The 25942-nt window shown below is 45.8% G+C and overlaps 2 protein-coding genes across 10 annotated transcripts in view; both read right to left on the bottom strand.

Moving 5' to 3' along the window:
• The window catches only part of EIF4E2 (eukaryotic translation initiation factor 4E family member 2), a 30076-nt gene extending 14708 nt beyond the window's left edge, over positions 1–15368 (bottom strand). For 3 of the 8 annotated variants that reach the window (XM_008052109.2, XM_008052110.2, XM_008052108.1), the window contains exons 1-6: positions 15221–15368; positions 9246–9360; positions 8013–8147; positions 2522–2626; positions 1168–1320; positions 935–1071 (exon numbers count right to left, since the gene is read on the bottom strand). In XM_008052109.2, coding sequence (XP_008050300.1) covers positions 935–1071; positions 1168–1320; positions 2522–2626; positions 8013–8147; positions 9246–9360; positions 15221–15240 — 665 coding nt within the window. In that variant the 5' untranslated portion in view covers positions 15241–15368. Of the gene's footprint in view, positions 1–930; positions 1072–1156; positions 1321–2521; positions 2627–8012; positions 8148–9245; positions 9361–15220 lie in introns of all 8 variants that reach the window. The other 5 variants (XM_021709567.1, XM_021709566.1, XM_021709568.1 and 2 more) reach the window with 5 other exon arrangements.
• A 3906-nt stretch (positions 15369–19274) lies between these two features.
• On the bottom strand, positions 19275–25433 carry CHRNG (cholinergic receptor nicotinic gamma subunit). 2 transcript variants are annotated; one of them, XM_008052105.1, is made up of 12 exons: positions 25359–25433; positions 25029–25168; positions 24670–24714; positions 24414–24523; positions 23315–23470; positions 22379–22476; positions 21846–22046; positions 21541–21655; positions 21242–21356; positions 20508–20718; positions 20195–20325; positions 19275–19898 (listed from the first exon to the last, which is right to left on the bottom strand). In XM_008052105.1, the coding sequence occupies exons 1-12, from the start codon at positions 25411–25413 to the stop codon at positions 19725–19727; spliced, it is 1551 nt and encodes a 516-aa protein (XP_008050296.1). In that variant the 5' UTR covers positions 25414–25433; the 3' UTR covers positions 19275–19724. The 2 variants fall into 2 exon arrangements, with proteins under 2 accessions (XP_008050296.1, XP_008050297.1); XM_008052106.1 differs by lacking the exon at positions 23315–23470 and having other exon boundaries at positions 19725–19898; positions 25359–25413.
• Between the last annotated feature and the right edge of the window lie 509 nt (positions 25434–25942).

The raw sequence follows: 25942 nt of genomic DNA, 5'->3' as shown, positions 1-25942 counted from the left end.
CCTGTAAGAGCATTCTCCATCTGAGGACCCTTAGTTACAAAGATTAAATCAGCTTCACAACAGTCTTATCAGGTAAACTATTACTATCCCCCATTTCACAGACGGGGAAACTGAAGCAGAGTTGTAAAGAGAGTTGTCAAAGGCACATATTGATATGGGGTCATAGGAGGGAACTAAACCTTAAAGTCCTGACTCCTAGCTAGCTAGCTTTCCCTCTGGTTTTGAGACGATCTGGCAGCCACTCCCCACAACTTTTTCATAATAACCTGAACTTATTTCTGACAGTCAATCACAGAAAGAACAAGCCTAACCAGTAAACAGAGAGCCCCATTTCCCGGAGCACTAGGGAGATCACAAAGCTTGTATTATATTCCCTGTGACCTTCATGCTTCCCTTCAATTCTACTCTTACACATACTATTCTGCTTTCTCTAAGATTTCAGCTCTACACACAAGGAAATGGAGTCATTCCTCATAAGTAGTTAATTTCCCAGGACAAAGAAAATAGACTGAAGCTAACAGGTAGAAAAAGGCATGCAAAAGTGGGGAGAGGGGTAGGCAGGGAAGTAGACTTTATTGTTTGGTAAAATATCTTAAAAAACAGCAAGAAAAAGAAAAGCACTTTGTCTTTCATTTTAAGACAGTGGTTAGCGTATGAAAGACAAGATAGCGTATGGGAATTAAGCAAGCCCAAAAAGTGCAACTGGGTTTCTGTAGCAAGGCTCTCCCTGTGACAAAGTACCTGGTAGTGTAGATGGGCAGAAAGCCTCACTGACAAAGGACTGCAGCAAGTGGCCAGAAGCCGTAGAGGGAAAGCCTAACTAACCCTTCTCCATAAGTCAGTCTCCTGTCCGACCATACTCCTCTGGGCCCAGCTATGGATCTACTTCTGCTACACTCAGGGACATGTTCCCCCAAGCCCCCCCAACACGTACTTGATGCTGTCGGTGTGAGTTTTGTATTCCATAATGGTGTTGGGAGGTAGGTTAAGCACTCGCCGAAGCGTATCCCGGATTCGGGCTGTAGTTGCTTGGTCGCTGGCAGTCTTATTCCATATTGAAATAATGTCCTCCTAGTGGAGGAACAGAAGGAATCATCAAAGCAAACCAGAGGCAGTAAGGAGCTCAAAGGCCACACAAGAAACCAGACTGGACCACGGTTGGCATACCTGAAAGCGTACAGAGACCACAGCCCCACAGATCTCTTCCCCAACCATGAACTGTTCCCCCAACATGGCTAGGATGAGATTCTCCCAGCAACGGGAGGCCAAGCCCTTCCGGAGCCGAATAATCCACTTGCCACCATTTTTATTTGCATCATCCTATAAAAAGACAGAAAGAGTTGGAATTAAAATATGGCTAACAGTTCCTTTTCTCTTGTGTTAAGTCAGTAAAAGCCAAGAACCCCTTGAATACTAAGAAGTCTTATGACTTTCCAATCATTCAACCTTACAGAAAAAACTGTAGTAGGACTAGGGAGAGAAGAAAAAAGAAAGAAGAACAAAGCTGAGATCCTTGGTATAAGCCAATTTAAAAAAATAGCTAAAAAGACATTTTAAAAATAATCCCCCTTTATAAAACTGCTTTAAGAGTCAAAATTGAAATGTCAGACTTCAAACACAGATAATTCCTTACCCCAGTTGCTAAAAGTTTACTAAGTGTCAACATTACCAAGTGCAAAGACATGAAGCCCCAATCTCTACCCAGATCCAGTTTAGTAGAGACAAATAAGAAAATTACAGCAATACTGCTGTAATTACAAATGCTGTAGTAACAGATATGCACAATATGTTAAAAAGAACAAGTCAGCGAGAAGCACTCAAGAAGAGGAAACATTTAAGTTGGATCTTAAAGGAAATAGGAGTTAGACAGAAAAGCTGGTGAAGGGCATGGTGGGCAAAAACATGTGTATGTACAAGCTGACTGTGAGTTAGGAAGATGCAAATAGGGTCCAGCTGCAGGGACTGAAAGGTAAATTAGATGCAAGATCATGTGAGCAATGGGAAATTGTATAAGATAGGGGAGGGGGATGTGGGGCCAGGTAGATATGACAAATTTTATCATCTAGAAAAATACCCAGGCGTCAGAGTAGAAGCTGCATTACACCAGAGTGTAGCCAACTAATGGCTCTGCAAAGAGGCGATAAAGTTCATCTCCGAGTCTCCAGTTACTGCCTTTAAGCTTATTTTCTTACCCATTTTAATCATATGTGCACTATGCAAAAATATTACACACACACACGAGTTCTATGGAAATAGGGATCACACATACAAAAATCCTTTAATGGCATAATGTCATTTTAATCATAAGCCACCCAGCACCAATCCACACAGATAAACAATGGCACTGGAACCTTTCCCTACAGGCCCAGGCTCCAAGGATGCACCAAACAATGATAAGTTTTGACAGAAGACTTTAAAATACTTTTAACCTTGGAAGGGCTTAAAAACAAACAAACAAAAAAACAAAAAACAAAACAAAAAACCACACTCAAAAATGTAGTCAGAAGCCCCCAATCCTTACCTCCCACATGGGTTTAATTCCTTCTTTGAAGAGATGAAAGTCACTGTGGCCTGTCAGGTCCCCAGGACGTACCATGTGGCTATAAAACCTCCAGAACTGCTCCACCTGCAGAGAGAAGACCCCAGAACACAAAAGATGTATTTCTTCTTTCTTTCTTTCTTCCTTTTTCAAAAATTTTTTATTAGAGATGAGTTCTTGCTATGCAGTCCACACTGGTCTTGAACATCTGGTGTCAAGTGTTCCTCCCATCGTGGCCTCCCAAAATGCTGGGATTACAAGCATGATCCCACTGTACCTGGCCTTTTTCTTTTAATGCATTTAGAGATCCAAGACTTATTTAAGAACACGAAAGACACTCTGTCCTGTTTGGAGAACACATTATTTATTTATTTAATTTTTTTGAGTAGGAGTCTCATACTCTGTCACCCAGGTTGGAGTGCAGGGGCACACCACAGCCCTGATCTGCTGGGCTCAGGTGGTCCTTCTGCCTCAGCCTTTCAAGTAGTTGGAACCACAGGTGTGTGCCACCACACCCGGCTTTTTTTTGATTTATTGTAGAGACAAAGTCTCGCCAAGTTGCCCAGGCTGGTCTTGAACCCCTGAACTCAGGCAATCCTCTCGCCTCCACCTCCCAAAGTGCTGGGATAACAGGCATGAAGCACTGCATCAGTTGGAGGACACATTTTTATTTGTGGCATTGTGTGGAAAGGAAGATATAGAGGAAAAGTATATCACATAGTTTGATTTTTAAAAAATGTAACATTGCAAATACAAGAATAAACTCTTTGGGTAAGAAATGCTAGTCTTAGCCAGGAGCTTTGGTTGATAAAGTCATGTTAATATGTAGTCTTCCACTGAAGCTGCAGGATAACCATCACGTGCAGTAAGAGGACCAGTTTTACGCACAATGAAAACATTTTAGTCTTGAGGTATATTTGGTTAAGTGCTACACAACCTCAGCCTGAATACTTTTTTTTCTAAGAACCAAATCACTTATCAACCAAAGATTGTTTAACTGGCAAATAAAGCATTGGTTAGAATAAAATACAATTCAGGTCTGTTTAGTTATGAAGCATAGTGATAGAATCAACCACGTATACTACTACTTCTATGCTACATCATGGTGTAGTTGGTAAGGCCAGAACAGTCAAACAAGACTTAGCTTCTCACAGCTAAAATCCCCCTTCTTGGCTAGAAAAGTTATGCTTTTCTTTGCCTCTCCTTCACAATCCTGTTAGAAAACTAGATTCACATTTTCCTATCAAATGTATGCTTATTTATATTATATTCAAGATAGTCCCATTTCTCATTAGTGTCTTTTTTTTTTTTTTTTTGAGTCAGTCTCATTCTGTCGCTCAGGATGGAGTGCAGTGGCAACGATCATGGCCACCGCAGCCTCAACCTGCTGGGCTCAGGTGATCCTTCTGCTTTAGCCTTCCAAGTAGCTAGAAACACAAGCATGTGCACCATGCCCAGTTAATTTTTTATTTTTTGATTTATTGTAGAGACAAGGTCTTACCAAGTTACCCAGGCTGGTCTCGAGCCCCTGGGCTCAGGCAATCCTCTTCCTTCTCCCATAGTACTAGGATCACAGGTGTGAGTCACTGCGCCCAGCTTTTTTTTTTTAAAGAGATGGGATCTGGCTGTGTTACTCAGGCTGGAGTGCAGCTACATGATCACAGCTCACTGTAGCCTGGAACTTCTAGGCTTAAGTGATCCTCCTGCCTCAGCCTGGGACTATAGGCTCATTAATGTATTGACAAGAGAGTTTATTTCCTTATCACAGAAGACACCAACTAAGTATTGACCACCAAAGAGGCACACTCTAGGAGGAAAGAGAAAACAGTTGGTATTTGCAACACACTGCTGAGGAGGCTCTAAATAAACACACAGCAAGACACTATAATTGAGTAACTGAAAATGAATTTTGAGCAGACAGATTCAGGTCATACTTCTAGATCTGGGTAGCATCTCAGGAGAAATCAACCTTACACTGTGTGAAACGGCTGTCCCTTCAGTTTCTCTCTGGAACAGGAACACTGGATATGTCTTACATATCAAAAAGAAGTCCAGAACTAATGCCATTTGTAGGACTTCAATGCAGTCCCTTATATCTTAGCAGCTGCTAAGCTTAACTGCATGTAGTGATTTGGGATATTAAGTGGTCATATGAATACAATGATCAATAATCTAAACCTTTATCCACGCTAACACAGTTGAAAGAAACAACGTCCACTCACTAGAACTAGTGGCTCACCGTGAATTAGAAGCTGAAGTGGTGTGGTGGGGAGAAAGTATACCAACCATGCCCCTGTCAACAATCACTTTAACAGTTTGATCTTCTCTGATCTTACAGTTAAACTGCACAATCTTATAATACAAATGACAAAAGAGATGAAGTTAAACAGCTTGAAAATACTATTAAACTTTAAAAGTTTTGAAAGTTCTAATTGAAATTTAAAAAAATCCACAGACTCAGAATATGAAATATAGAAATAACCTCAGAAAGTATCTCAACTATCTTACTCATTTTATAGTTGAGAAAATGGTTTCAGGACTTGCTTCAGCCCATAAAGCCAATCATCAGAAGTGATACCCAACTCCAGCACTCTTCCCATTTCCAGACACTACCTTTTTATTAGCCCTTCTCAGTAACTTTTAAATGTTGGTAACCTTAACCTTAGTAACCATCTCAGTAACTTTTAAATGTTACTAGATTAGAATTAAGGAACACTGAGAAATATCACCTTAAATTTGATAAAATTCACAGTGTAATTATTTCTTTGTGAGGAATTTAATACTGAGAACCATATCCTAATGCCCTGAATCACATAACAGCAGATTTCATTTATTTATTATTTTTTTATTTTGGAGGTCAGAGGCTCTGCTGGGCTCAGGCGATCCTTCTGCTTCAGCCTTCCAAGTAGCTGGAACTATAGGCATGTGTCACCAGACTCGGCTAATTTTTTTGATTTATTGTAGAGACAGGGTCTCACCATGTTGCTCAGGCTGGTCTCGAACCCATGGGCTCAGGCAATATTCTTGCCTTTGCCCCTAAGGTGCTGGTATTATAGGTGTGAGCCACTGCACCTGGCCAGATTTTAAACACTCTGTCACAAATCCAGTGAGTACTGAAGAAGTGTGAACCCAAGATGGTGCTGATGATAAACCACTCAACTGAACATATATACCAAAAGGAATTAAAAGCAAAACCCCCCTTGCACAAGCTGGGTAAATCCATACATACTTATTTACAAGAGAGAAAGAAAAATGCTGGAAATAGGCATAATCCAAAATAACAGAATCCTTAATGAAAACCTCCCCAGGCCAGTTTCTTCTCTGATCCTCTGACTATTCAACCAATTGTACATAACACAATGACTGCCATTTTACCTGTAATGTCTAACACTCCCACACAGCAATCAAAACTTTTGGGATGGATTCAGGAATGTTAGAAATGCATGGATAGTTCAAAAGTTTAATTCTTTTATTTTATTTAGTTATTTTAAAATAGAGATAGAGGTCTCGCTATGCTGCCTAGGCTGGTCTCGAACTCTTGGCCTCAAGTGATCCTCCCACTTTGGCCTCCCAAGTGCTGGGATTACAGGCATGAGCCACTGCACCCAGCCCAAAAGCTTAATTATATTGTTCCCTCTGTCAAGAATTCCTTTTCACCATCTGTTTAAGTTCTTTAAAACCCATCTCTTCCAAGGCAGCATTCTCCAAGTTGGGATCAACTCCTTTCCTTTGAACTCCAAGAATTCTTTAGCTATGCCTTTCCTATAGCACCACTCATTGTCTACCCTATACTAGAAATTCCTGGGCATTCTTTATTTCTCTAAGGGCAGGCTCTATGCCTCAATTCCTTTTAGATACCTATTAGGGCCTTGAATTCATTCAACAAACATTTCTTGAACCAAATATAAACCAGTGTATAAGCTATTTATAATATTTCAAAACAGTCTATGTTTACCAATGATAAGGCAGCACAGGCTAACTAAACAAGATATTTGCTTTGGGCTAGAACTGCATCAACTCAGCATAGTAATGCAGTTGGCCTCACATTAAGCAGATGGTCTGATTACGAGTTAATTATGGATATCTGATTAATACTAAATGCAAAAATAAACAGTTTGCCTAGTAAGCAACATTTTAAAAATTGGAGCTTTTAGATTTGCATTTTGGTGTACTGCATGGGGTTTGGAATCTGAATTTCACAGCCTACCCAATCTGAGTTCAGTATTGCCTCCCCAAATTAATCAAGTCAATTATGACTGACCTGAGACTTTAGATCAGATACTTAACCTAAGTCTCACTTTCCTCATTTGTAAAATATGGATAATATCACTGATATCACAGGGCTATCGAAGTGATTGAAGAATATTACACAAATTAAGTGCCTATTACTGTGCCCTTCCTCTTTAGTCATTTGTCTTTTACAGTATTCTTTTTAGTTTCTGCATTTTAAACAGGACTAAAACCTCAGTAATGTCAAGAAATTGACAAATCTTGCATTTGATTTTGTCCCAGAGATAGAATGTACAGCACACAGAAGGTACATAATAAAAGATTTCTTGAACAAGATAGTGCTAGTTGCAGACAGCTTCTCAGGGTACACAACCCAACCCAACTGGGAGGAAGATGAGACATAGCCTGGGCTCTATGAACTGACAGTACCCACATAAACAATGATGAGAGATTTCATATTCTTTCTGAACACAGGAAAAAGATGCTGCTTTATGCACAATCACTAACATAGCCAAAACCCAAATGGGAGGTTCTTAAATACAACAGAAACCTTAGAACTTTACTTTTGACTTTACCGCCAAACTTCATAAGGACAGACACCATATACTATAAAATTCCATATCCATCATAATGGAATTCCATAAATATCTACCTAAATAAAAAAACCAAACCTGTGCTTTAGTATTATGCCCTTCTGATCAATTCTTAAATTCTCACATTTGTTACTACCTACATGTTAACAACAGACATCTAGTGAGAAACCAAAGAACAAACAAATCTGACCTCGGGAACTTAGGTCAACTGGTGAAGGAAACCAGAATCTTAAGTAGGTTATCAGAAGGGAAAATAAACATCATGATATAAATACAGGCATAGGCCAGGTGCTATGTTCATGCCTGTAATCCCAGCACTTTGGAATTTGGCCGAGATGGGAGAAATGCTTGAGCCCATGGCAAGATCCTAAACTAATATAATAATTTTATCTCTAAATCTCTTAAAATAATAATAATGATAATAAATTAACTGGGTGTGGTGGTGAATGTCTGTAGTCCCAGCTACTCAGAAGGCTGAGGCGAGAGGATTGTTTGAGCCCAGGAGTTTGAGGTTGCAGTGAGTCATGTTTGTGCCACTGCACTCCAGCCTCGGTGACAAGAGTGAGATGCCGACTCAACAAATAAACAAAAAACCAAACAGGTATGAATGTACTATCAAGGCACACTCCATTAAACCACTAAATACTCACAGAGGCAAAGGTGCCAATCTGCTTGATATTCTGCTCATAGCTCTGTGAGCTGGTGGGACGGCCTGGGGTTCTCCTGGAGTACCAGAAAGTGTAGTTGTACTGCAGGGGATGCTCTGCTGGTCCAGGGACAACAGCCTGGGAAGTACAGAAGGTGTGTTAATCCCGGGCATTTGTCACATGCTCTGAGACTGAGAGAACATTTTTCAGTGTCACTGTTTCTCCACAATTAAAAAAGGATACAACCTTAATAACCTGCAATATGTCCAAGATTCTGCCTACCTACATGTTAACAACAGACATCTAGTGAGAAACCAAAGAAACCAAAGAACAAACAAATCTGACCTCGGGAACTTAGGTCAACTGGTGAAGGAAACACAGTAAATTTCCTTAGTGGTTAACTCATTCTAAATTCCTGTGTGTTCTTATGACTTTTACAACTTTTTTTCTCATATTAATAATAGATATTTATGTCTGTATCTTATCTCAGCATGTGCCCAGTTCAAGCACTACCTCCTCTATGACATTTACCACTGACAAGCTGCTCAACCTGTTTGTGCCTTATCTTCTAACCTGTAAAATGGGAAAAATAATAATAACCATCTCACAGGGTTGCTGAGAAGATCAAATGAATTAGTAGATATAAAGTGCTCAGCACAGTGCCTAGCAGAGTAAATGTCAGTATTGTTAATACTGCTACTAGTAAATGTAAGCTCCTTTCACAATCTCATTCACCTTTGTGTCCTCATAGTGCTTAGCATAAATGCTTGCCCTTGGAGGCCACTCAACACTGTAGAATAAATTAATTAATGATGACTTTGATATTTCAAGGAAAAAACTATCTCTCACTCTCTAAATTTTCTCTTTTCCAAGCCACTTCAACTTATACTATTGCTGATTAAAGAGTCTAAAATTTCAAGGGATATGTAGTATTTGAAGTACTTGGCAGCAGTTTATGAAGTAGCTAATAGCTTTGTTAAACTCTAGGGTTAATCTCCCCCATGTCAAGCAAGAATGCTGCAGGCAAGGCAGCAACTCAACTGTCTTTTGGCAAGAGAAAAGTTGTAAGTCCCAAAATGGATTTCAGTGATTCCACAATTGTTTTTGAGAACAAAATCAGATATTCCAAAACAGAATGCCATCAAGTTAATCTGGTATCTTCCAGATAAACAGATTCCACAAGATAACTAAGTCTCAAGTTCAAAGGCAATTACATCTGTGTAGCACAAAACTCACCTTCCGCTTGCTGCTACTCTGATTCTTGTCTCGTTCCGCTTTTTCCTTCTCACCATCTTTCTGTGTGCTGTTTTCTTCATTCTGATCATGGTCCCCACTGTCGTCATCTTTCAAGCTGAATAGGAAGGCAATACAATGTCAACCTATGACAAAGCTGATTCCTGCTTACCTAACAAAGCCACCAAGTCACACGAACTACCATATAACCAACCTGAAGACACTCAAGACACTGTGAGATGAGAGAAGGGCAAAAGAATGTAGACAGGCAAATTGGGAGGATTAGACAAAAATGAAATGCCCATTAGCTAACTTGTGAACTCGAGAAAACACTGTCCTTCAGTTTTCTAACAAACCACACAAAGAAGCAGTTAAAGGGAGTAAGGTGGACTGTTTAAGGGATTCTTTTCTTTGCCAAAAATGAAGCCAATAATGAGAAGAGTTTCTGGATTAAATAACCGCGTTGACAGTACAAATAAAGATTAAAAATTTACCATGTATATGCCACATCTCCTTACAATCTCTCCCATTATTCTGTTACTACTTTTGTTCAGGCCCTTTTCTCCTGACAACTTAATCATACAAGAAATTCCTAACTGGTCTCTTTGACACAAGTTTTTCATCCTCTATCCATCTTTCCACCAGCATTATCTTTGTAAGTGCAAATCTGATCATTTAACTTCCGTGCTTCAAACTCTCAATCGCCCCTCACCCCTTGATGCCCACCCTCTAAGATAAAGAGCAATGAAATGTAAGATCCTCTAGAATCCAACACCCGCCAGCCGGCATTCTCCTCTAGCAATCTATGTTTCTACACCAGTGCCATTTGCAAACACTAACCCTTCAGCCTACAGCGCCACTCCTCCCATGTCTGCTTTTCCTACGAGACAGAGGGTTCCCTTAGAGCAGTTTTGAATTTCATCTCAGTATCTCCAGCACCCAGGACAAGATGCTGCTGCCTTAACAAGCAGTACAAGACAATGCTGAATAAATGTTAAATGAAAAGGAAAAAACAAATCACTGAAGGAAGGAATCAATGTGTTCTTGCTTCATAAGCACAGTGTCAAATGTACTTTAGGGACTACTCTTTCAGGAGCAGCCAACTACCTTTCACTGGATCCAGACAAGAAGATAAATGGAAGGTGAGTTCACAAAGCTAGTAAGAATGGCATTTATTCTAGAGCTGACCCATGAACTCATCATGGCTCTTTCCTGAAATCATCTTTCTGGTTTCTCATCTCTCAAATGAAATCAGGCAATTCTCAACAATAGTACTATAAATTATAATCCAGATATTATCCTATAAAGACACAGAAATGTGCTGTATTTTGTATTCATAGTTTGTTTCTTTGCCCATGAATCTCCAGTGACTAGTACATAAAAAGCACACAATAAATATTCGAATGGAAGAGCTGGTCATGTATTGCTCATTTCACAGCCCCAGCTGTAGGATATACTTAGTAGGTAGTGCCTTGTGCCATGAACTTCCCCATTCCCACCCTGGTCAAGACACAACTACAAAGGACACCTGACCAAAGGGCACTCCAGCCTGGCCAATAACCTGTGCCTCAAAAATATGAGCAGATGACTCCCTCAGCATTCACCCAGGAGATGAAAGATCACAGACTCAGGAGCTGGCAGCCATATGGCCAGATGCAAGAAAAGCCATGAGGGAATAAAGACAATGAGCAAAAGCAGAGAAAGTAGGAGGAAAGAGAATGGAGCAGATGTGTAGAAAAAGTGGAGAGGAGAGTTTAGTTGGCTATCTCTTTGGCTTAGCTCAGTCTCCCTGGACTTCTGGGAGATCACTATCTGTGCTTTTGATACTCCCTCACTCTCCCTTTATTAAACCTGAGTTGGCTTGGTTTCCCTTTCAAAAGGAGCCTATCTGGTACACAAGTCCTGTAGATTAAAAATTACCAACATTTACCAAGTATTTATTGTGTGTATCACCTAGGAGAGTGTCTGTACCTAAGGATCTAGCTGGGGATATAAGGTACATGTACATACTAATGTTTCAGCATGGCACAAAGGCCCCTGCTCTGCCCACATGTCCCAGTATCATCTCCTGTCTGGTCCCAACAAACTTCTTTCATGCTAGTTCTAGCAACCTATGTGCAATTCCCTAATTTCACTCCTCTCTTAGGCTCTTCATGTGGTCTCTTCTCAAGAAGCTCCTTTTAGCCTAGTTAACTTGTACTTCAGGGCAAGAGGACCACTTTCTCTTAGAAATATTTCCTAACCTCCTAACCTAGGTCAAGTCAGTTTCCCCTCTTCTGAACTTCCCCATGTAAATGTTTGCATTTGTCCCCTCTATACTTTTTTTTTTTTTGAGTTGGAGTCTCACTCTGTCGCCCAGGTAGGAGTGCAGTAGCACGCTCATGGCTACCCCAGTGTCGACCTGCTGGGCTCTGGTGATCCTTCTGCCTCAGCCTTCCAAGTAGCTGGAACTACAGGTGCACACTACCATGCCTGGTTAATTTTTATTTATTGTAGAGACGAGGTCTCACCAAGTTGCCCAGGCTGGTCTTGAATCCACAGGCCCAGGCAATCCACTTGTCTTGGCCATCCAAAGTGCTGGGATTACAGGCTAAGCCACCAAGCCCAGCTTGTCCCAACTATACTATTTTGGTCAGTTTTTGTCTTTTAATCAAGAACATCTCATGAGTTCTTCTACAGCTCAGGCCCAAGACAGCTCTTAACTAACTCTCTTCTTTAGGGGACACCACAGAAATGCCAACCAATTTTCCCTCTTCTTAGCTTCCAACTCCCTCTGAAGCCTCTGAAGTCCCTTGCTGTTAGATCTTGGTTGAAGAGGATCCCTTGTCACCCCAGAATCTCCCACTTTTACTAGCCCTAAGAAAAGCATATAAGTTCCTTTCTTTTTAATAGTTTTGCTGCTAATCACTACTAGGAAACAGAGAAATTATTATGTCAAAGAAGAAACAAGTTACTGTGATCACTGGACCATTTTCCACCCCTTCTAAGACAGTAAATGGAAACCCTAATGGACCTTCATCTAGGGCTGTTATTTCTTGAGGGTAGAGCTAACCAAGCACCCCGCCCTCTGAGTCTACATTTTTTTATATTCTATTTTTCCAGAGGGTATTTTTCAAAGCTTAAAGCTGGATTTGAGACAAGATACAACTCAGACTGAAAAAAATCAGTGGTCCATAAACTCAGGCAGGCAATTAGTATCTCTGAGGCCGTCCAGACTAAGTGGCACCTCAGTCAGCTCCCTAAGCTTCTACCCAGGTATGTCCTCACTCTCTGAACTAGATCAATTCCTTGTGGGTAGGAACTTGGTTCAAATCATCTTTATACCTTCAACATGATAAAACAAACTTCTGTTTAATGAATGGATCTCTAAAATTAAAGCAATGAGTGCCAAGTAGTGGTTCAGACAATGGAATAAAAAGCAAATTATATAGAATAGGAACAAAATCAAGTATGGCTTCTAGATGGGAAAACCAAGTTTATGAAGTTGAGACTGCAGTTCTTGTGAAAGCATCTTAGGGTTTTTGTTTTTTTTGTTTTTTGTTTTTTGAGTTGGAGTCTCACTCTGTGTCCCAGGCTGGAGTACAGTGGCACGCTCACTGTCACCACAGCCTCGACCTGCTAGGCTCAGGTGGTCCTCCCGCCTCAGCCTTCCAAGTAGCTGGAACTATAGGTGCATGCCACCACGCCTGGCTAATTTTTTTATTTGTTGTAGAGACGAGGTCTCACCAAGTCGCCCAGGCTGGTCTTGAACCCCTGGGTTTGGGCAATCCTCTCATCTCCGACTCCCAAAGTGCTGGGATTATAGGTGGGAGCCACTATGCCCAGCGTATCTTAGGATTTTACATATTGATAGGATCAATGGCAATGGGACCTAAGGAACTGATGGGCCTACCCACCATCCCCAAAAGCAAGTACAAACTTAGGTTTGGGTTGTATTCACAGAAGTAGGGTCCACACAGTAAAGGAGGTTAGAGTTCTTCTTTAAGCTGAGTCCATCAGCGTATACTACTATACTTAGCTCCAGGCACTGGACTTTTTAGAAGGATTCTGGCAAACTGGAATACATCCTTAGGAGCAATGTGGTGAAGAACACAGACTCCAAATATGTAACAATGGTATAAAGATAAAGACTACAGAATTATTATATGAACAACAACAACAGCAACAAAAAGAATCTAGGGGAAAGTGCTGTCTTCAATTGGCAGAAAGCTTTTTTTTCCTTCCTGCTATGCTAGAGGACAGATGTTAAAAGATCCTGGTTCAGTATAATAGTTAATAATTGGAGGGAACTAAAATGACCTAAATTCGTGAATCATGAAAGACAGTTAGAAAAAAGACCCAATTTAATTTTCATCACAAGGTGCTTGAACCAAGGTTAAACAACAAACCTGGGACAGCCCTTCCTGCTATCTTGGGCAAATTACTTATCCTCAGAGACTCTCATTTTCCTTATCAGTAAAAGGAGATAACAAGATCTCCTTTCACAAGGTTGTTAGAGTAGACATAACATGTAAGGTACCTAGCAAGATGCCTGTTAAAACCCATTATTACCATCCTTACTGCAGACCACTAAATGCTTTGAGTAGCACTGAGTTAGATGACCCATAAAGTTTTCTTAGAATGAAATTTGATTTGTCCAAATCAGTGGAGAAAGAGGTAGAAGGGTTCCAGAAAGCTCCAGAGAGAGGATTTCGATTTGGAGCTAGATTTTGCAGGGTTTATGACAATGGGATGGCAATGAGGTTCATATAGGGATGGGCCCAGCTCAGCAGCAGGATAAAGAAATCTGCCAAAGAATTTCTCAAGTAGCAGAGACCTTTCAGCAACCAGGAAACATTCCCAAGGAGCTCCCTGGAGTGTTGGCAATCCAGTGCTCCCTGAATGCGCACACCAACATTCACTGTACTGGGAAAACCCCACTTTTCCACCAACAGCACCATGTCATAACCTAAACTAACAGCAACTCCACCTTACATTTATATCTCAATATTCAGCAATTTACACAAGTACCTTTAAGCATTGCTGAGTGTGATCCGATCCTTATCACATGCTGGAGCAGCAGCAGAGTGCTAACCAGTAATGTGGTTTGGGCAACAATGGCTCGGAGACTAGGTAACTTTTTTGCGGTCAAACAACGGTAACTGGTGGATCTGGGACTAGAAATCAAGGTTTTCGGATGAGGAGACAGATTTACTAGACGACTAGAAGGGAGGTAAGAACATAATCTACCTCAAGATGCAATTCTTGTACGGAAGTAAGCAAAAAACACTCTCGCATTTTCTCTGTACCTCCAAACTGTGATGCTGGAATTAGGAATCAGTGTGGGTACTTAGAGAGCGCAGGAGGGGTTAACGGCAAAGTATACCTAGCTCTTGGCGAGTGTGTAGAAAGACGGGAACGGAAGGGGGAGGAGAAAGGAAGTAGGAAGTCTCTGAAAGGATGGGAATTCCGTAACCGTGCTAAGCGCAGCAGCCACATTGCCTCGTTGCATCTTTGCAACTCTGCGACACAGGCTGTTACCGTCCCCACTTTGCAGATGAGAAAATTGAGGCTCAGAGCGGAGAGGTGACCTGCCCAAGCCACTGAATGAGTGTGTGAGGAAAGTGGATTCGGAGGCAAGGCTGCAAGGCTGCGGAAAAACTCAAACCGCCGAGGTCTCCACCCCTCCACGTCGCTGGCAACCCGCACCCCTGCGGGCGTGGCGTCCGAAAATCTCCTCCTTCCAGTCGGCATGGCCACCCCTCCCTCGGGCCCCACGCTTCGCCCTGAGTCCGAAGGGCCCTGGGGTCCCCAGGACCCCTGTGCCCGTTGCTCCCCAGCCCCCTCCTCCCCGCCGGCCCAGGCTGCGTCTGGCCGCTGCTCGAGCCTGGGAAGGAAGCTGGTCCGGTAGAGTTTGCGCCGCCCAGGCCTCAGCGGGCGCAGACGCCGGGGAACGGTTGGGGGAAGGGGACCCGGGGGGGCGGCCACGCGCCACTCACGCGTCGAACTTGTTGTTCATCCTCTCGCCGCCGCTGTCGCCACTGCTTCACGGAGTGACTTCCGTTCCACTTGGTCCCTCTGCTTTAAGCCCGGCCACTTCCGGTTTCGCGGAGCGCCGCGGAACGTAGGCGCGCAGCCCGGGTTAGGGGCCGCTATTTCAGGACTCTAACCAAAGGCGGCTGCGCAGAGGCTTGGATTCACCGGCGAGGCGAGCGGCTGGTCTCAGTGGAGTCCCTGTCACTGTCTGCTCCCTGTGAGCCGCCCGCCTTAAAGGAGCGCGTCCTGGCCCCCTCCCGCAGCGGCTAGCGGGGAAAAGGCAGCACCGCGTCGTTGACAGCGCGGGCTCTGGAGTCGCTGCTTGGTAAAAATTACTACTCCACTTCTCGTGCGGGCGGGCCGCACCCTCCGGTATCTCTTTGACCTCCCATACCTCCCGAGGCTCTTTCTTGCAGTGGCGCTCCCACACAGTAGTACTGGCATACCTTGTTTTATTGCGCTTCGCAGATATTGCCTTTTTTTTTTTCTTCACAAAATGAAAAATGTGGCAACTGTGAGCCCAGCAGGTCTATCGCTCAGAGCGGAGGGATGACCTGCCCAAGCTCCTGAGTGCGTGAGGAAAGCTGAATTCAGGGCCATTTTTCCAATAACTTGTGCTCACTTCGTGTCTGTGCCACATTTTGGTAATTCTCAAAATATTTCAGACTTTCTCATTATTTCTGTATCTATTATGGTGATCTGCGACCGGTGATCTTTGATGTCGCTATTGTCATTGTTTTGGGGCACCAAGAACTATGCCCACATAAGGCGGAGAACTTAATGATAAATGTTGTGTGTGTTGTGACTGCTCCATCAGCAGATAGCACCCCATCTCTGTCCCTCTCCTCAGTCCTCCCTATTCTCTGAAACACAACAATATTGAAATTAGGACAATAAATAACTCTACAATGGCTTCTAAGTATTCAACTGAAAGGAAGAGTCGCACATCTCTCACTTTAAATCAAAAACTAGAAATGATTAAACTTAGTGAGGAAGGCATGTCAAAAGCTGAGATAGGCCGAAGGCTAGGCCTCCTGCGCCAAACTGTTAGCCAAGTTGTGAATGCAAAGGAAAAGTTTTTGAAGGAAATTCAAAGTGCTACTCCAATGAACACAAGAATGATAAGAAAGCGAAACAGCCTTATTGCTGATATGGAGAAAGTTTTAGTGGTCTGGATAGAAGATCAAACCAGCCGCAATATTCCTTTAAGTCAAAGGCTAATTCAGAGCAAAGCCCTAACTCTCTTCAATTCCATGAAGGCTGAGAGAGGTAAAGAAGCTGCAGAAGAAAAGTTTGAAGCTAGCAGAGGTTGGTTCATGAGGTTTAAGGAAAGAAGCTGTTTCCATAACATAAAAGCGCAAGGTGAAACAGCAGATGCTGATGTAGAAGCTGCAGCAAGTTATCCAGATCTAGCTAAGATCATTGATGAAGGTGGCTATACTAAACAACAGATTTTCAATGTAGATGAAACAGCTTTCTATTGGAAGAAGATGCCATCTAGGACTTTCATAGCTAGAGAGGAGAAGTCAATGCCTGGCTTCAAAGCTTCAAAGGACAGGCTGACTCTCTTGTTAGGGGCGAACGCAGCTGGTGACTTTAAGTTAAAGCCAATGCTCATTTACCATTCAGAAAATCCTAAGGCCCTTAAGAATTATACTAAATCAACTCTGCCTGTGTTCTATAAGTGGAACAACAAAGCCCAGATGACTGCAAACCTGTTTACAGCATGGTTTACTGAATATTTTAAACCCACTGTTGAGACCTACTGCTCAGAAAATAAGATGGCTTTCAAAATATTACTGCTCATTGACAATGCACCTTGCCATTCACGAGCTCTGATGGAGATGTACAAGGAGATTAATGTTGTTTTCATGCCTGCTAACACAACATCCATTCTGCAGCCCATGGGTCAAGGAGTAATTTCAACCTTCAAGTCTTATTATTTAAGAAATACATTTCATAAGGCTCTAGTTGCCATGGATCATGATTCTTCTGATGAATCTGGGCAAAGTAAATTGAAAACCTTCTGGAAAGGATTCACCATTCTAGATGCCATTAAGAACATTCGTGATTCATGGGAAGAGGTGAAAATGTCAACATTAACTGGAGTTTGGAAGAAGTTGATTCCCACCCTTATGGATGACTTTGAAGGGCTCAAGACTTCAGTGGAAGAAGTAACTGCAGATGTGGTGGAAATAGCAAGAGAACTAGAATTAGAAGTGGAGCCTGAAGATGTGACTGAACTGCTGCAATCTCATGATAAAACTTTAACAGATGAGGAATTGCTTCTTATGGATGAGCAAAGAAAATGGTTTCTTGAGATGGAATCTACTGGTGAAGATTCTGTGAACATTGTTGGAATGACAACAAAGGACTTAGAATATTACATAAACTTAGTTGATAAAGCAGCAGCAGGATTTGAGAGGATTGATTCCAATTTTGAAAGAAGTTCTGCTGTGGGTAAAATGCTATCAAACAGCATTGCATGCTACAGAGAAATCTGCCGTGAAAGAAAGAGTCAATTGATGCGGCAAACTTCACTGCTGTCTTATTTTAGGAAATTGCCACAGCCACCCAAACCTTCAGAAATCACCACCCTGGTCAGTCAGCAACCATCAACATCAAGGCAAGACCCTCCACCGTCAAAAAGATTACGACTTGCTGAAGGCTCGGATGATCATTAGCATTTTTTAGCAATAAAGTATTTTTTAGCAATAAAGTATTTTTTAATGTATGTACATTTAAAAAAGAAACATAACTTTCCGGTGTACAGTATAACTTTTATATACACTTGTATACATTACTTTTATATGTACTTGGGAACCCCAAAATTTATGTGGCTTGCTTTACTGTGGTGGTCTGGAACTAAGCCTGAAATATCTCCAAGGTATACCTGTACCTACCTCTTCAGGTTGCTGTGTGGATACCACAACACAGTATGTGCTAGGCTTAAGACATAGTAATCCATAGTGAGGGCAGCTCGTATTAATCTTTGGGTGCTTACTGTGTACCAGGAGACACAGAATTAATCTGCCCTCTGAGGTTTTCAGAGCGGCTGAGAGACCTGTGCCAGGTGACACAGCTAGTAAGGGGCTTACAGGAATCTGAGGTGGTCCCACCATCTCATTGTCTCCTGGTCTTTTCTGCATCATCACCCCACTAGGACTCTATTCTAATTTTATTCTTGCTTCAAACACATTGTTCATGTGCACACACTGGATTTTTGCCCCAAAGCCAGCAATCCTGTGCTTGGGGAAAGGGTGTATTTCCAGGATTCTCTCCCCGCAGCATGTCCCATTGTCAGGCCTTTATTTGACACTTATATTTTTGATTACCTTTACTCACACTTTTGATGCTGTGGTGAAAGTAGATAGGAACTGATATTTGTGCCCATATTTACAGATGAAACAGGTTCAGGGAGCATAAGTGACCTACCCATAGTTGCACCCTGGTCACCAGCAGGACTCAGGCACCAGCTGTTCTCTCAGAGCAGGGCCTTGCCTCTCCCTCAGGAAGACCTCTCTGCTTATTGTCTTATTTCCTGATTAGTGGGGACAAGGGAGGCCAATCAAGTTCTCCCAGAAGGCAGAACCCAGTAGCTCTCTGTTAACTCTAAGCCTCCCTGCCTAACTCTCCCTTGTCTTAACCATCCTTTGGGAAGACAGGTTTGTTTTTCAGGCCAGAGAGTCTCTCTTTGAGTGTCAGATAGGGTCAGAGTCAGGAAATCTACTCTCCAGTTCTTGTTTAATGCTAGTTCTTGGTGATGTGGAGAGTCCTTTCTACTCTGAGCCTCAATTTGCCAATATGAAACATGGGGAAATAGTGACTCTTGCTTATCTATAATGCTGTGAGGAGCTCTTAACAGTTAAAAAAATTCACAAAACTTAAGAAATCGTTTTGTGACCAGTGGCCAACAACAACAACAACAACAACAAACACTAATGGAAGGGCCACTAGTGCAGGCGAGTATTTGGGTGCTTATAGCACCCCGAAGGCAGGGGAAGGAGATGCTGACTGGCACTGGCTGCTGCTCTTCATACCTCTCTTGAGTGCTCTCCTTCAGGGAGAACTTGTGAAAGGGGAGCCAGTCTGAAGCTTGAAGGGGTAGGACTTTGCCGATACAGAGGTGACATACAAAACAGAGTCCTTAGGGCTTCAGAACTAAGGGATTTAGTAATGCTCTGCCAGAGTTAGGGGAGTAGGGGAGTGGTTAGTGCCAGAAGCTGGCCAATGTTACGTGGTTGCTGACTCCAGCAGTGTACCCTGACCACAGACCATCTCCAGCCATTCCAGGACTACAGCTGTCTCTTTATTTCCCAAGCTTTTCTCAGAGCCGTTTGGTTCACAGGCCTGAAGGACACTTCTCAAGGAGCACACTCATGACCTCAGCAGCAGCAGAACTTGGCTGATAAGATTCTGTGTGATCCACATGTATGACTCCCATGTGCCCAGCAGCAGTTGGTTGACTCAATTTGCCGAGGGTAGGTAGGAGCGGGGGTCTCCAGGGAATGGCAGAGCAGGCACCCGGTTGTAGTGGGCCATGAGGAAGATGCCAGCAGTGCCACAGACGAAGAGTGAGAGCATGGCCAGGAAGCAGACACGGTCCAGGACGCGGCCCACCAGGAGCCACTCCTCATTCCCCTGATGGTGGGAGGCAGGTGTGGGATGACCAGCAGTGGCACCAAGTCTGCCATGGGTCCCTATACTGTCCTTAGGCTATCAGCAGGTCTCTGTTCTCCATTTCCTTGGACCCTTCTTGCCTATGTCTGAGTCCCCAGTGGCACCTTCCATGGTCCCGTAGCCCTGAGATTCCTCCTCCCTGTCCCCAGCTCCGCTTTTCCCATCCCACTTCCCTCCATTGGCCATCCCACTGGTCTCGCCTCCATCCCAGAACCAAGCCCAGGCACTCATCCCCCTCCTCACCCCACTCGGCTTACGCTGTCAAAGTGACTCTGCTGGTGCCGGGCACGGGCAATAAGGTTGCAGGCTTCCACACAGGTCTGGATGGCTGGGGCCGCCTGCTTCAGGCTGCCACAGAACTGGCTCATCCCTGGCTCTGGGCCTTTCTCTGAAGGGGAGAGGTGGTCAGGTGTGGGAGTACATTGGAGGAGAAACAGAGAAGTGGCCTTCCTTTAGGGATTCCGGCCCTCTTCCAACCTGAATACTTGTCTAACACTCATGTGCCGTGCATGGCTCTGCAGCTGGGGTCCCTGAAGAGCAGTGTCCCCAATCACATCCACTGTGCCTCACCTAACTTCTCCAGTGCTGCCCTCACCATCCCGTGCTGCTGCCGCTGCCGAAAGAGGAGTTCACTGCGAGGCAGGCAGAGGTCCACCTCCTCCCCAGTCATGATTGACCACCCCAAGGAGAAGCCATTCTGTAGTCGGGGCTGGGCGTCCCGTACAGCCAGTGGGCGGCGAACATGCATCCGCAGCAGCTGGGGCAAGAGCCACAGGAATACCTGGGAAGAGGGTGTTCTGGGTGGCTGAGCTTCAGCAGCCAGGCTGAACTTGGGCCCCCAAGCTTTTGTGCACATCAGAATTGTCAGGGCACTTGTTAAAAGCACACAGATTCTTGTCCCCAGCCACTTGCTATTCTGGCTTGGGAATCTCCATTTTTAACAAGAGTCCCAGCTGATGGCTGCCTGTGGGCTGCAGGTGACACAGAGTCTGAAATCAGACTGCCCAGGCAAAGAAGGTCCAGCCTCCTGTACCTTCTGGCTGTGTGACCTTGGGCAAGCTTCTTAACCTCCCTGTGCTTCAGTTTTTTCATCTGTAAAATGAAGATGATTCTAATACCCACTTTATAGTTTTATGAAGATTAAATAAGTTAATATTTGTAATATCCCCAGCACCCAGTAAACACTAAGTATTATTATTAATCCATTCTGGCACATATGTCAAGTCACACAGGGCAGGTTTACTGCTGACTGGCCAGGGATGGGTGCAGAGGAAGACACGGGAGCAGGCAGGGAGGGGCCTTGCCTTGCGGACCCCTCGGGCCATGGAGTGTGTGTGCGGGGACCGCAAGGACACGTTGAGTACAACCACAGCGTTCACAACAATGAGGATGGTCACCACCAGGAGGAAGGTCAGGTACCTGTTGGGGTAGGAATGGACAGGGGCTGCGGTGGCCCTTAGGTACCCCCCACCCAGATGCCTTCCCCACTCTTAGCAGCTGCTCCACTCAGGTCTCCTGAGTTGAGAATGGTGGGGGAAGGGGAGGGCAGGAGACCCCAAGAAGGGAGGGTGGGGTGGGCGGGTGGCTTCAGAGCCGGCCTTACTTGCTGATGAGTGGCACCGCCTGGGAGGTCTCGGGCACTTTCTTGGCCACAAGGAAGAGGAAGACGGTCTGGGCCAGGAGCACGTTGATGGCGACTGTACACTTCTGGCCCCCAGCTGCCCATGACCAAGAGACCCTCAGAGCAGGTCCCCACCTCCCCCACCCACAGAGGAACCTGTCACCCTGGGAGAAGCCTGCTGCCCCTGTCCTGGGTTGTGGTACCACTCTGCCCCAGGCAGCATCCTCCCTGGCCTCCCAAGTATCCCCGTGCTGCCAGATGGCTTCCCTGCCATGGGCCCCAGGTACCCTTGGCAGGAAGGAAATAGATGAGGATGGCGACAGAGGAGATGAGCACGCAGGGGGCGATGATGTTGATGACGTAGAAGAGGGGCTTGCGCTGGATGAGCAAGTAGAATGCCACCTTCTGGTGGCCTGCCTCCTCAGCCGGTGCCGCTGCGTCCAGTAGCATCTTGGCCGGACGGTGCCGGATGGCCCACTCCCCATTCTCTGCAGGTGGGTGGGCAGGGGTGGGCGCAGGGAGTAAGGGCCGGAGATCCCTGCAGCTCAAGTGACCCTAGCACCAGCAGAAGGGCACCCTTGGACAGAAGTGGGGCTGGAGATGGGACACTTGATCCCCTCCCTCCAAAATTGGAGTCATTACCATGGGGAATGTCAGAACTTTGTTGGACTTAAAAAAAAAAAAAACTTGCTTTGTGGTTTACTATAGTTTCATTTTGAGTTATGTGGAAGGGTATGACCTTGGCCTGGCATTGCCCCATGGCTGAATCCAGCAGGAGCCCTGGGCGAGGCTACCTGGGAAGCCCCTGGGTGGAGGTTACCTGTGAAGGCCTCAGGGTCAATGAAAATCCACTCAATGGTTTGGCCATCCTCCTGGCTCAGTTGCAGATCAATCTCACTGGTGCTGTAGGTCTGAGACCTGGGAGGCACCGAGGAAAGAGGCTAGATTTGAATGTGGGCGGTAGGTCTGTCATGAGGACACAGGGATGGTCATGTGTGGGCAGTGGTGGGCAGCTTTTCCTCAATAAATGCAGCCCCATGTGTCTGAGTATTTTAGAAAACCTTGGTGGTGGGATGTGGAGGGCAGAGGGGATTCAGGTTCTTTGGGGTCTGGAGTTTGAGTCGAAGAACCTGGAGGTGCCCTCACCTGGCTGCAGGGCACAGGGCCACTCTGTCTTCATCCCTCCCACTCTACTGGGGTGTGAGGGACATAATTAAATGTAGAAAATGCATGTCTACAAGAGAGGGCCCTTTGGGTCTGTTATGGACAGTTTTGTGTGTGTGTGAAAAGACTGCTCCTCTAAAATACAGGAAAACCCTCACCTAGCCCCCCCCCCATTTTCTTATGAGAAACTGAGGGCCAGAGGACCCCCCCCCAGGCGAGCTGTGGTTGCATACAGGCTCCTGCCAGATTCTTGCCAGGACTTCTCCCTCATAGGACAGCCCCATCGCCCCCATGGACTTGTATGTGTACTTTCTTACCCACCCACCACAGACATGAACTTCTCCCTGTGGGGGAGGCAGGGAAACCAAGGCCAAGGAAGATGAGTGAGAGGACTCAGGCTTGGCAGGGAGAGCTTGGGCACCTCCGGGTGTCTTGGCTTGAGATGGGCACAGAGGCCTGAGAGAGATGAAACTAGGCCCCTGGCCTCTAGGTGCTGCAGGAATCCAGGGCAGAAGCCTCACATCGCCCACCCCTACCAAGGTTCCTCTTAGAGTGGCTCTCCTAGTCCTCCCCACCCCACAAATGGCCTCACTGGAAGACAAGGGAGCAGTTCTGCCAGTCGAAAGGGAAGTAGGTGACTGAGATGGAGCAGGAGGAGCGGAAGATGGCGGGTGGCAGCCAGTAGATACAGCCGTCAGGGGACACGAGCACATTGCAGTAGAGGGCCACCTCGAAGACACCGTCCACACTGTGTGCACAGATCAGGCCACAGGGCTGTGGGCTCAGTCCTGACAGCCCCAGTGAGACCCTACAACCCAAGACAAGCCCTCTGCCCTGTGTGGATGGGGTCTGGGAACACCAATCGCTCCCAGCTTGCCACCCCCTCACTGGGCCACACTAAGACCACTATGTTCCCCAGCGATCTCCCTGCCACCCCTACTGGCTCCCTTGAGCCCCACCTCCTAATATCTGCTTCTGTTTCTCTCACCTTCTTTAATAATAATTATAACAATTGACTGGGCATGGTGGCTCATGTCTGCAATCCCAGCACTTTGGGAGGCGGAGAGTGGATTCCCTGAATCCCAGGGTTTAAGACCAGCCTGGGCAACATGGTGAAACCTTGACCTTACAATAAATAAAAAAATTAACTGGACAAGGTGGCATGTGCATGTAGTCCTGGCTATTTGGAAGACTGAGGCAGAAGGATCACCTGGGCCCAGCAGGTCAAGGCTGCAGTGGCCATGATCATGCCACTGCACTCCAGCCTGGGCAATGGAGTGAGACTCTGACTCATTAATAGTTATTATAACCGTAATGGTAATAGTAGCACTAGCATCTGTTAAGCTCTTCCATGTGCCAGACCCTGAGCCAAGAGCCTGTCATTCCTGTCTTGTTTATAGCTTCTGTAGGAGCTGTCAGGGGTCCTATGTTACAGGGAGGGGAGTAGCCCACCCAGATGGCCCAACCCAGAGGAGATGGAGCCTGACATAAGATTTAGACTGCTTCCCTGGAATCAGAGGCCATGCCCAGGACCCTGTCCTCAGCTCCTACTCTGTCTGAGCATTCCCAGCCCCACAGGTGCCCGGCTTGCACCCTCTGCTCAGCTTTCTCTTTTACCAGAGCTCCCTTGTTCTGCTGGGCCCTAACCCTCTGTATTTTGTCCCCTGGCCCCAGCCTGTGCCCCTGCTCACTTGTTTTCCAGCACGATGTCTGGCCTCCACACCATAGTGGATGGCACCCTCAGCACCCACAGGCCTTCGTAGTCTTGTGGGTTCCAGCGTAGGCGATAGTCGCACCACTGCTGTGGAGGGAGAGGCGGTTGCCAGGTGTCTGCTCTCTGCTGCCAGAAATGAGAGTCCAGCCCAGGGGTACAGAAGAGGCAGGGAGGTGACATGGAGCTCTAAGGAGGCCTGGGGCTCTGAAAGGAGGGTCCAGGTGGTCTCTTACCATCTCTATCCAGACATTGGTGGTGAGGGCCTCCTCTCGCTCGTTCTGGGGATGCAGAATGAAGGGCTCAGCTGATGTGTGTGTGCTGTCTCACAAATACACTTCCTTCATGCACACACACACACTCACACCTCTTTCCCTCAATGCACATGCGCACTCATACATACACACTTCCTTTGCATACTCACACATATACACTCATACACACTTCCTTCACACACCTCCTTCCCTCAGCAAGTGCCAGTTCCACAGGCCACTGATGGGGCCCAGCGGTCCCCAGTCTCTTGACCAGGGCCCCCCCAACTGTGGGGCACCCTCCTTCCTCCTGCACTGGCCTCCTCCTCCCTCCTGAGGCTCACCAGAGAGATGAGGTTGGTGAGGGTGAGCTTCAGGCTGACATTGACCACATCTGAGTCACGCTCAGCGGGCCGCAGGTGGGGGTCGTAGTCGTGCATCAGGTCTGCAAGCAGGCGTTCCTCCTGGTTCCGGCCCTGGGCCCCTACAACAGACAGCTGTGAGCCTAGCCACCAGGACTTTGAGGCAGAAATAGGGGAAGCCCCGGGGTCTGTGAAGTGGAGACTCGGGGAGCTGGGCTAGGGCAGGCCCCAATAGCCCTCAAGCCCTCCATCCCCTGAGGCCTTACCCCACTGCTCTGGGCCTCCCTGGGCCCGGATTCCCCTGTGTCCCACCTAGGCAGATAGCCAACAGCAGCAAGAGCAGCAACAGCTTCTGGCTCCCATGCATAGCTCCTCAGCCTCTGCAGTGACAGGGGTGGAACGCGACAGCTCCTCAGGTCTAGGACAGAGAGAGATGGGCTCTGGGTGTCATATAACAGTTTACACTCCCACCCCAGCCAGTCCAGCCCAACCCCTTCAGCTGTCTGACCACAGCATTTTCAGCTGTTCCAGGATGAACACAATGCTGGGCTCAGGTTACCTGGGCTGGGGAAGAGAGAGAGGGGCCCTGTCTGCCCCAACAGAGACAGTTCACCCTCCATCCCCACTGTCAGACTTGGTTGTCCCAGTTGTCTATCTTCCAGCTGGGGGTGGGTGGGGGGGCGGTTAGGACACAGTCAGGGACAGATGGGCGTGAGAGAGAAGACAGGTGGCCGAGGAACCTGACTGAGGCTCCAGAGGGGGCTGGTGTGAGCTTTCTTCTCAGCTTCCTCCAGGAAATCTGGATTTGGGAGGTGTGAAGGCTGTTGGGGAGGCATGTTTTGTACACGAGTTTCTCTGTAATATGGTTGAGGACCCCAAACCTTTTCCACCAGCCT

This window comes from Carlito syrichta, unplaced genomic scaffold (genome assembly GCF_000164805.1).
Source record: "Carlito syrichta isolate Samal-C Ts95f unplaced genomic scaffold, Tarsius_syrichta-2.0.1 Scaffold256582, whole genome shotgun sequence".
NCBI lineage: Eukaryota > Metazoa > Chordata > Mammalia > Primates > Tarsiidae > Carlito > Carlito syrichta.
This window is presented reverse-complemented; position numbering and strand designations above follow the sequence as displayed.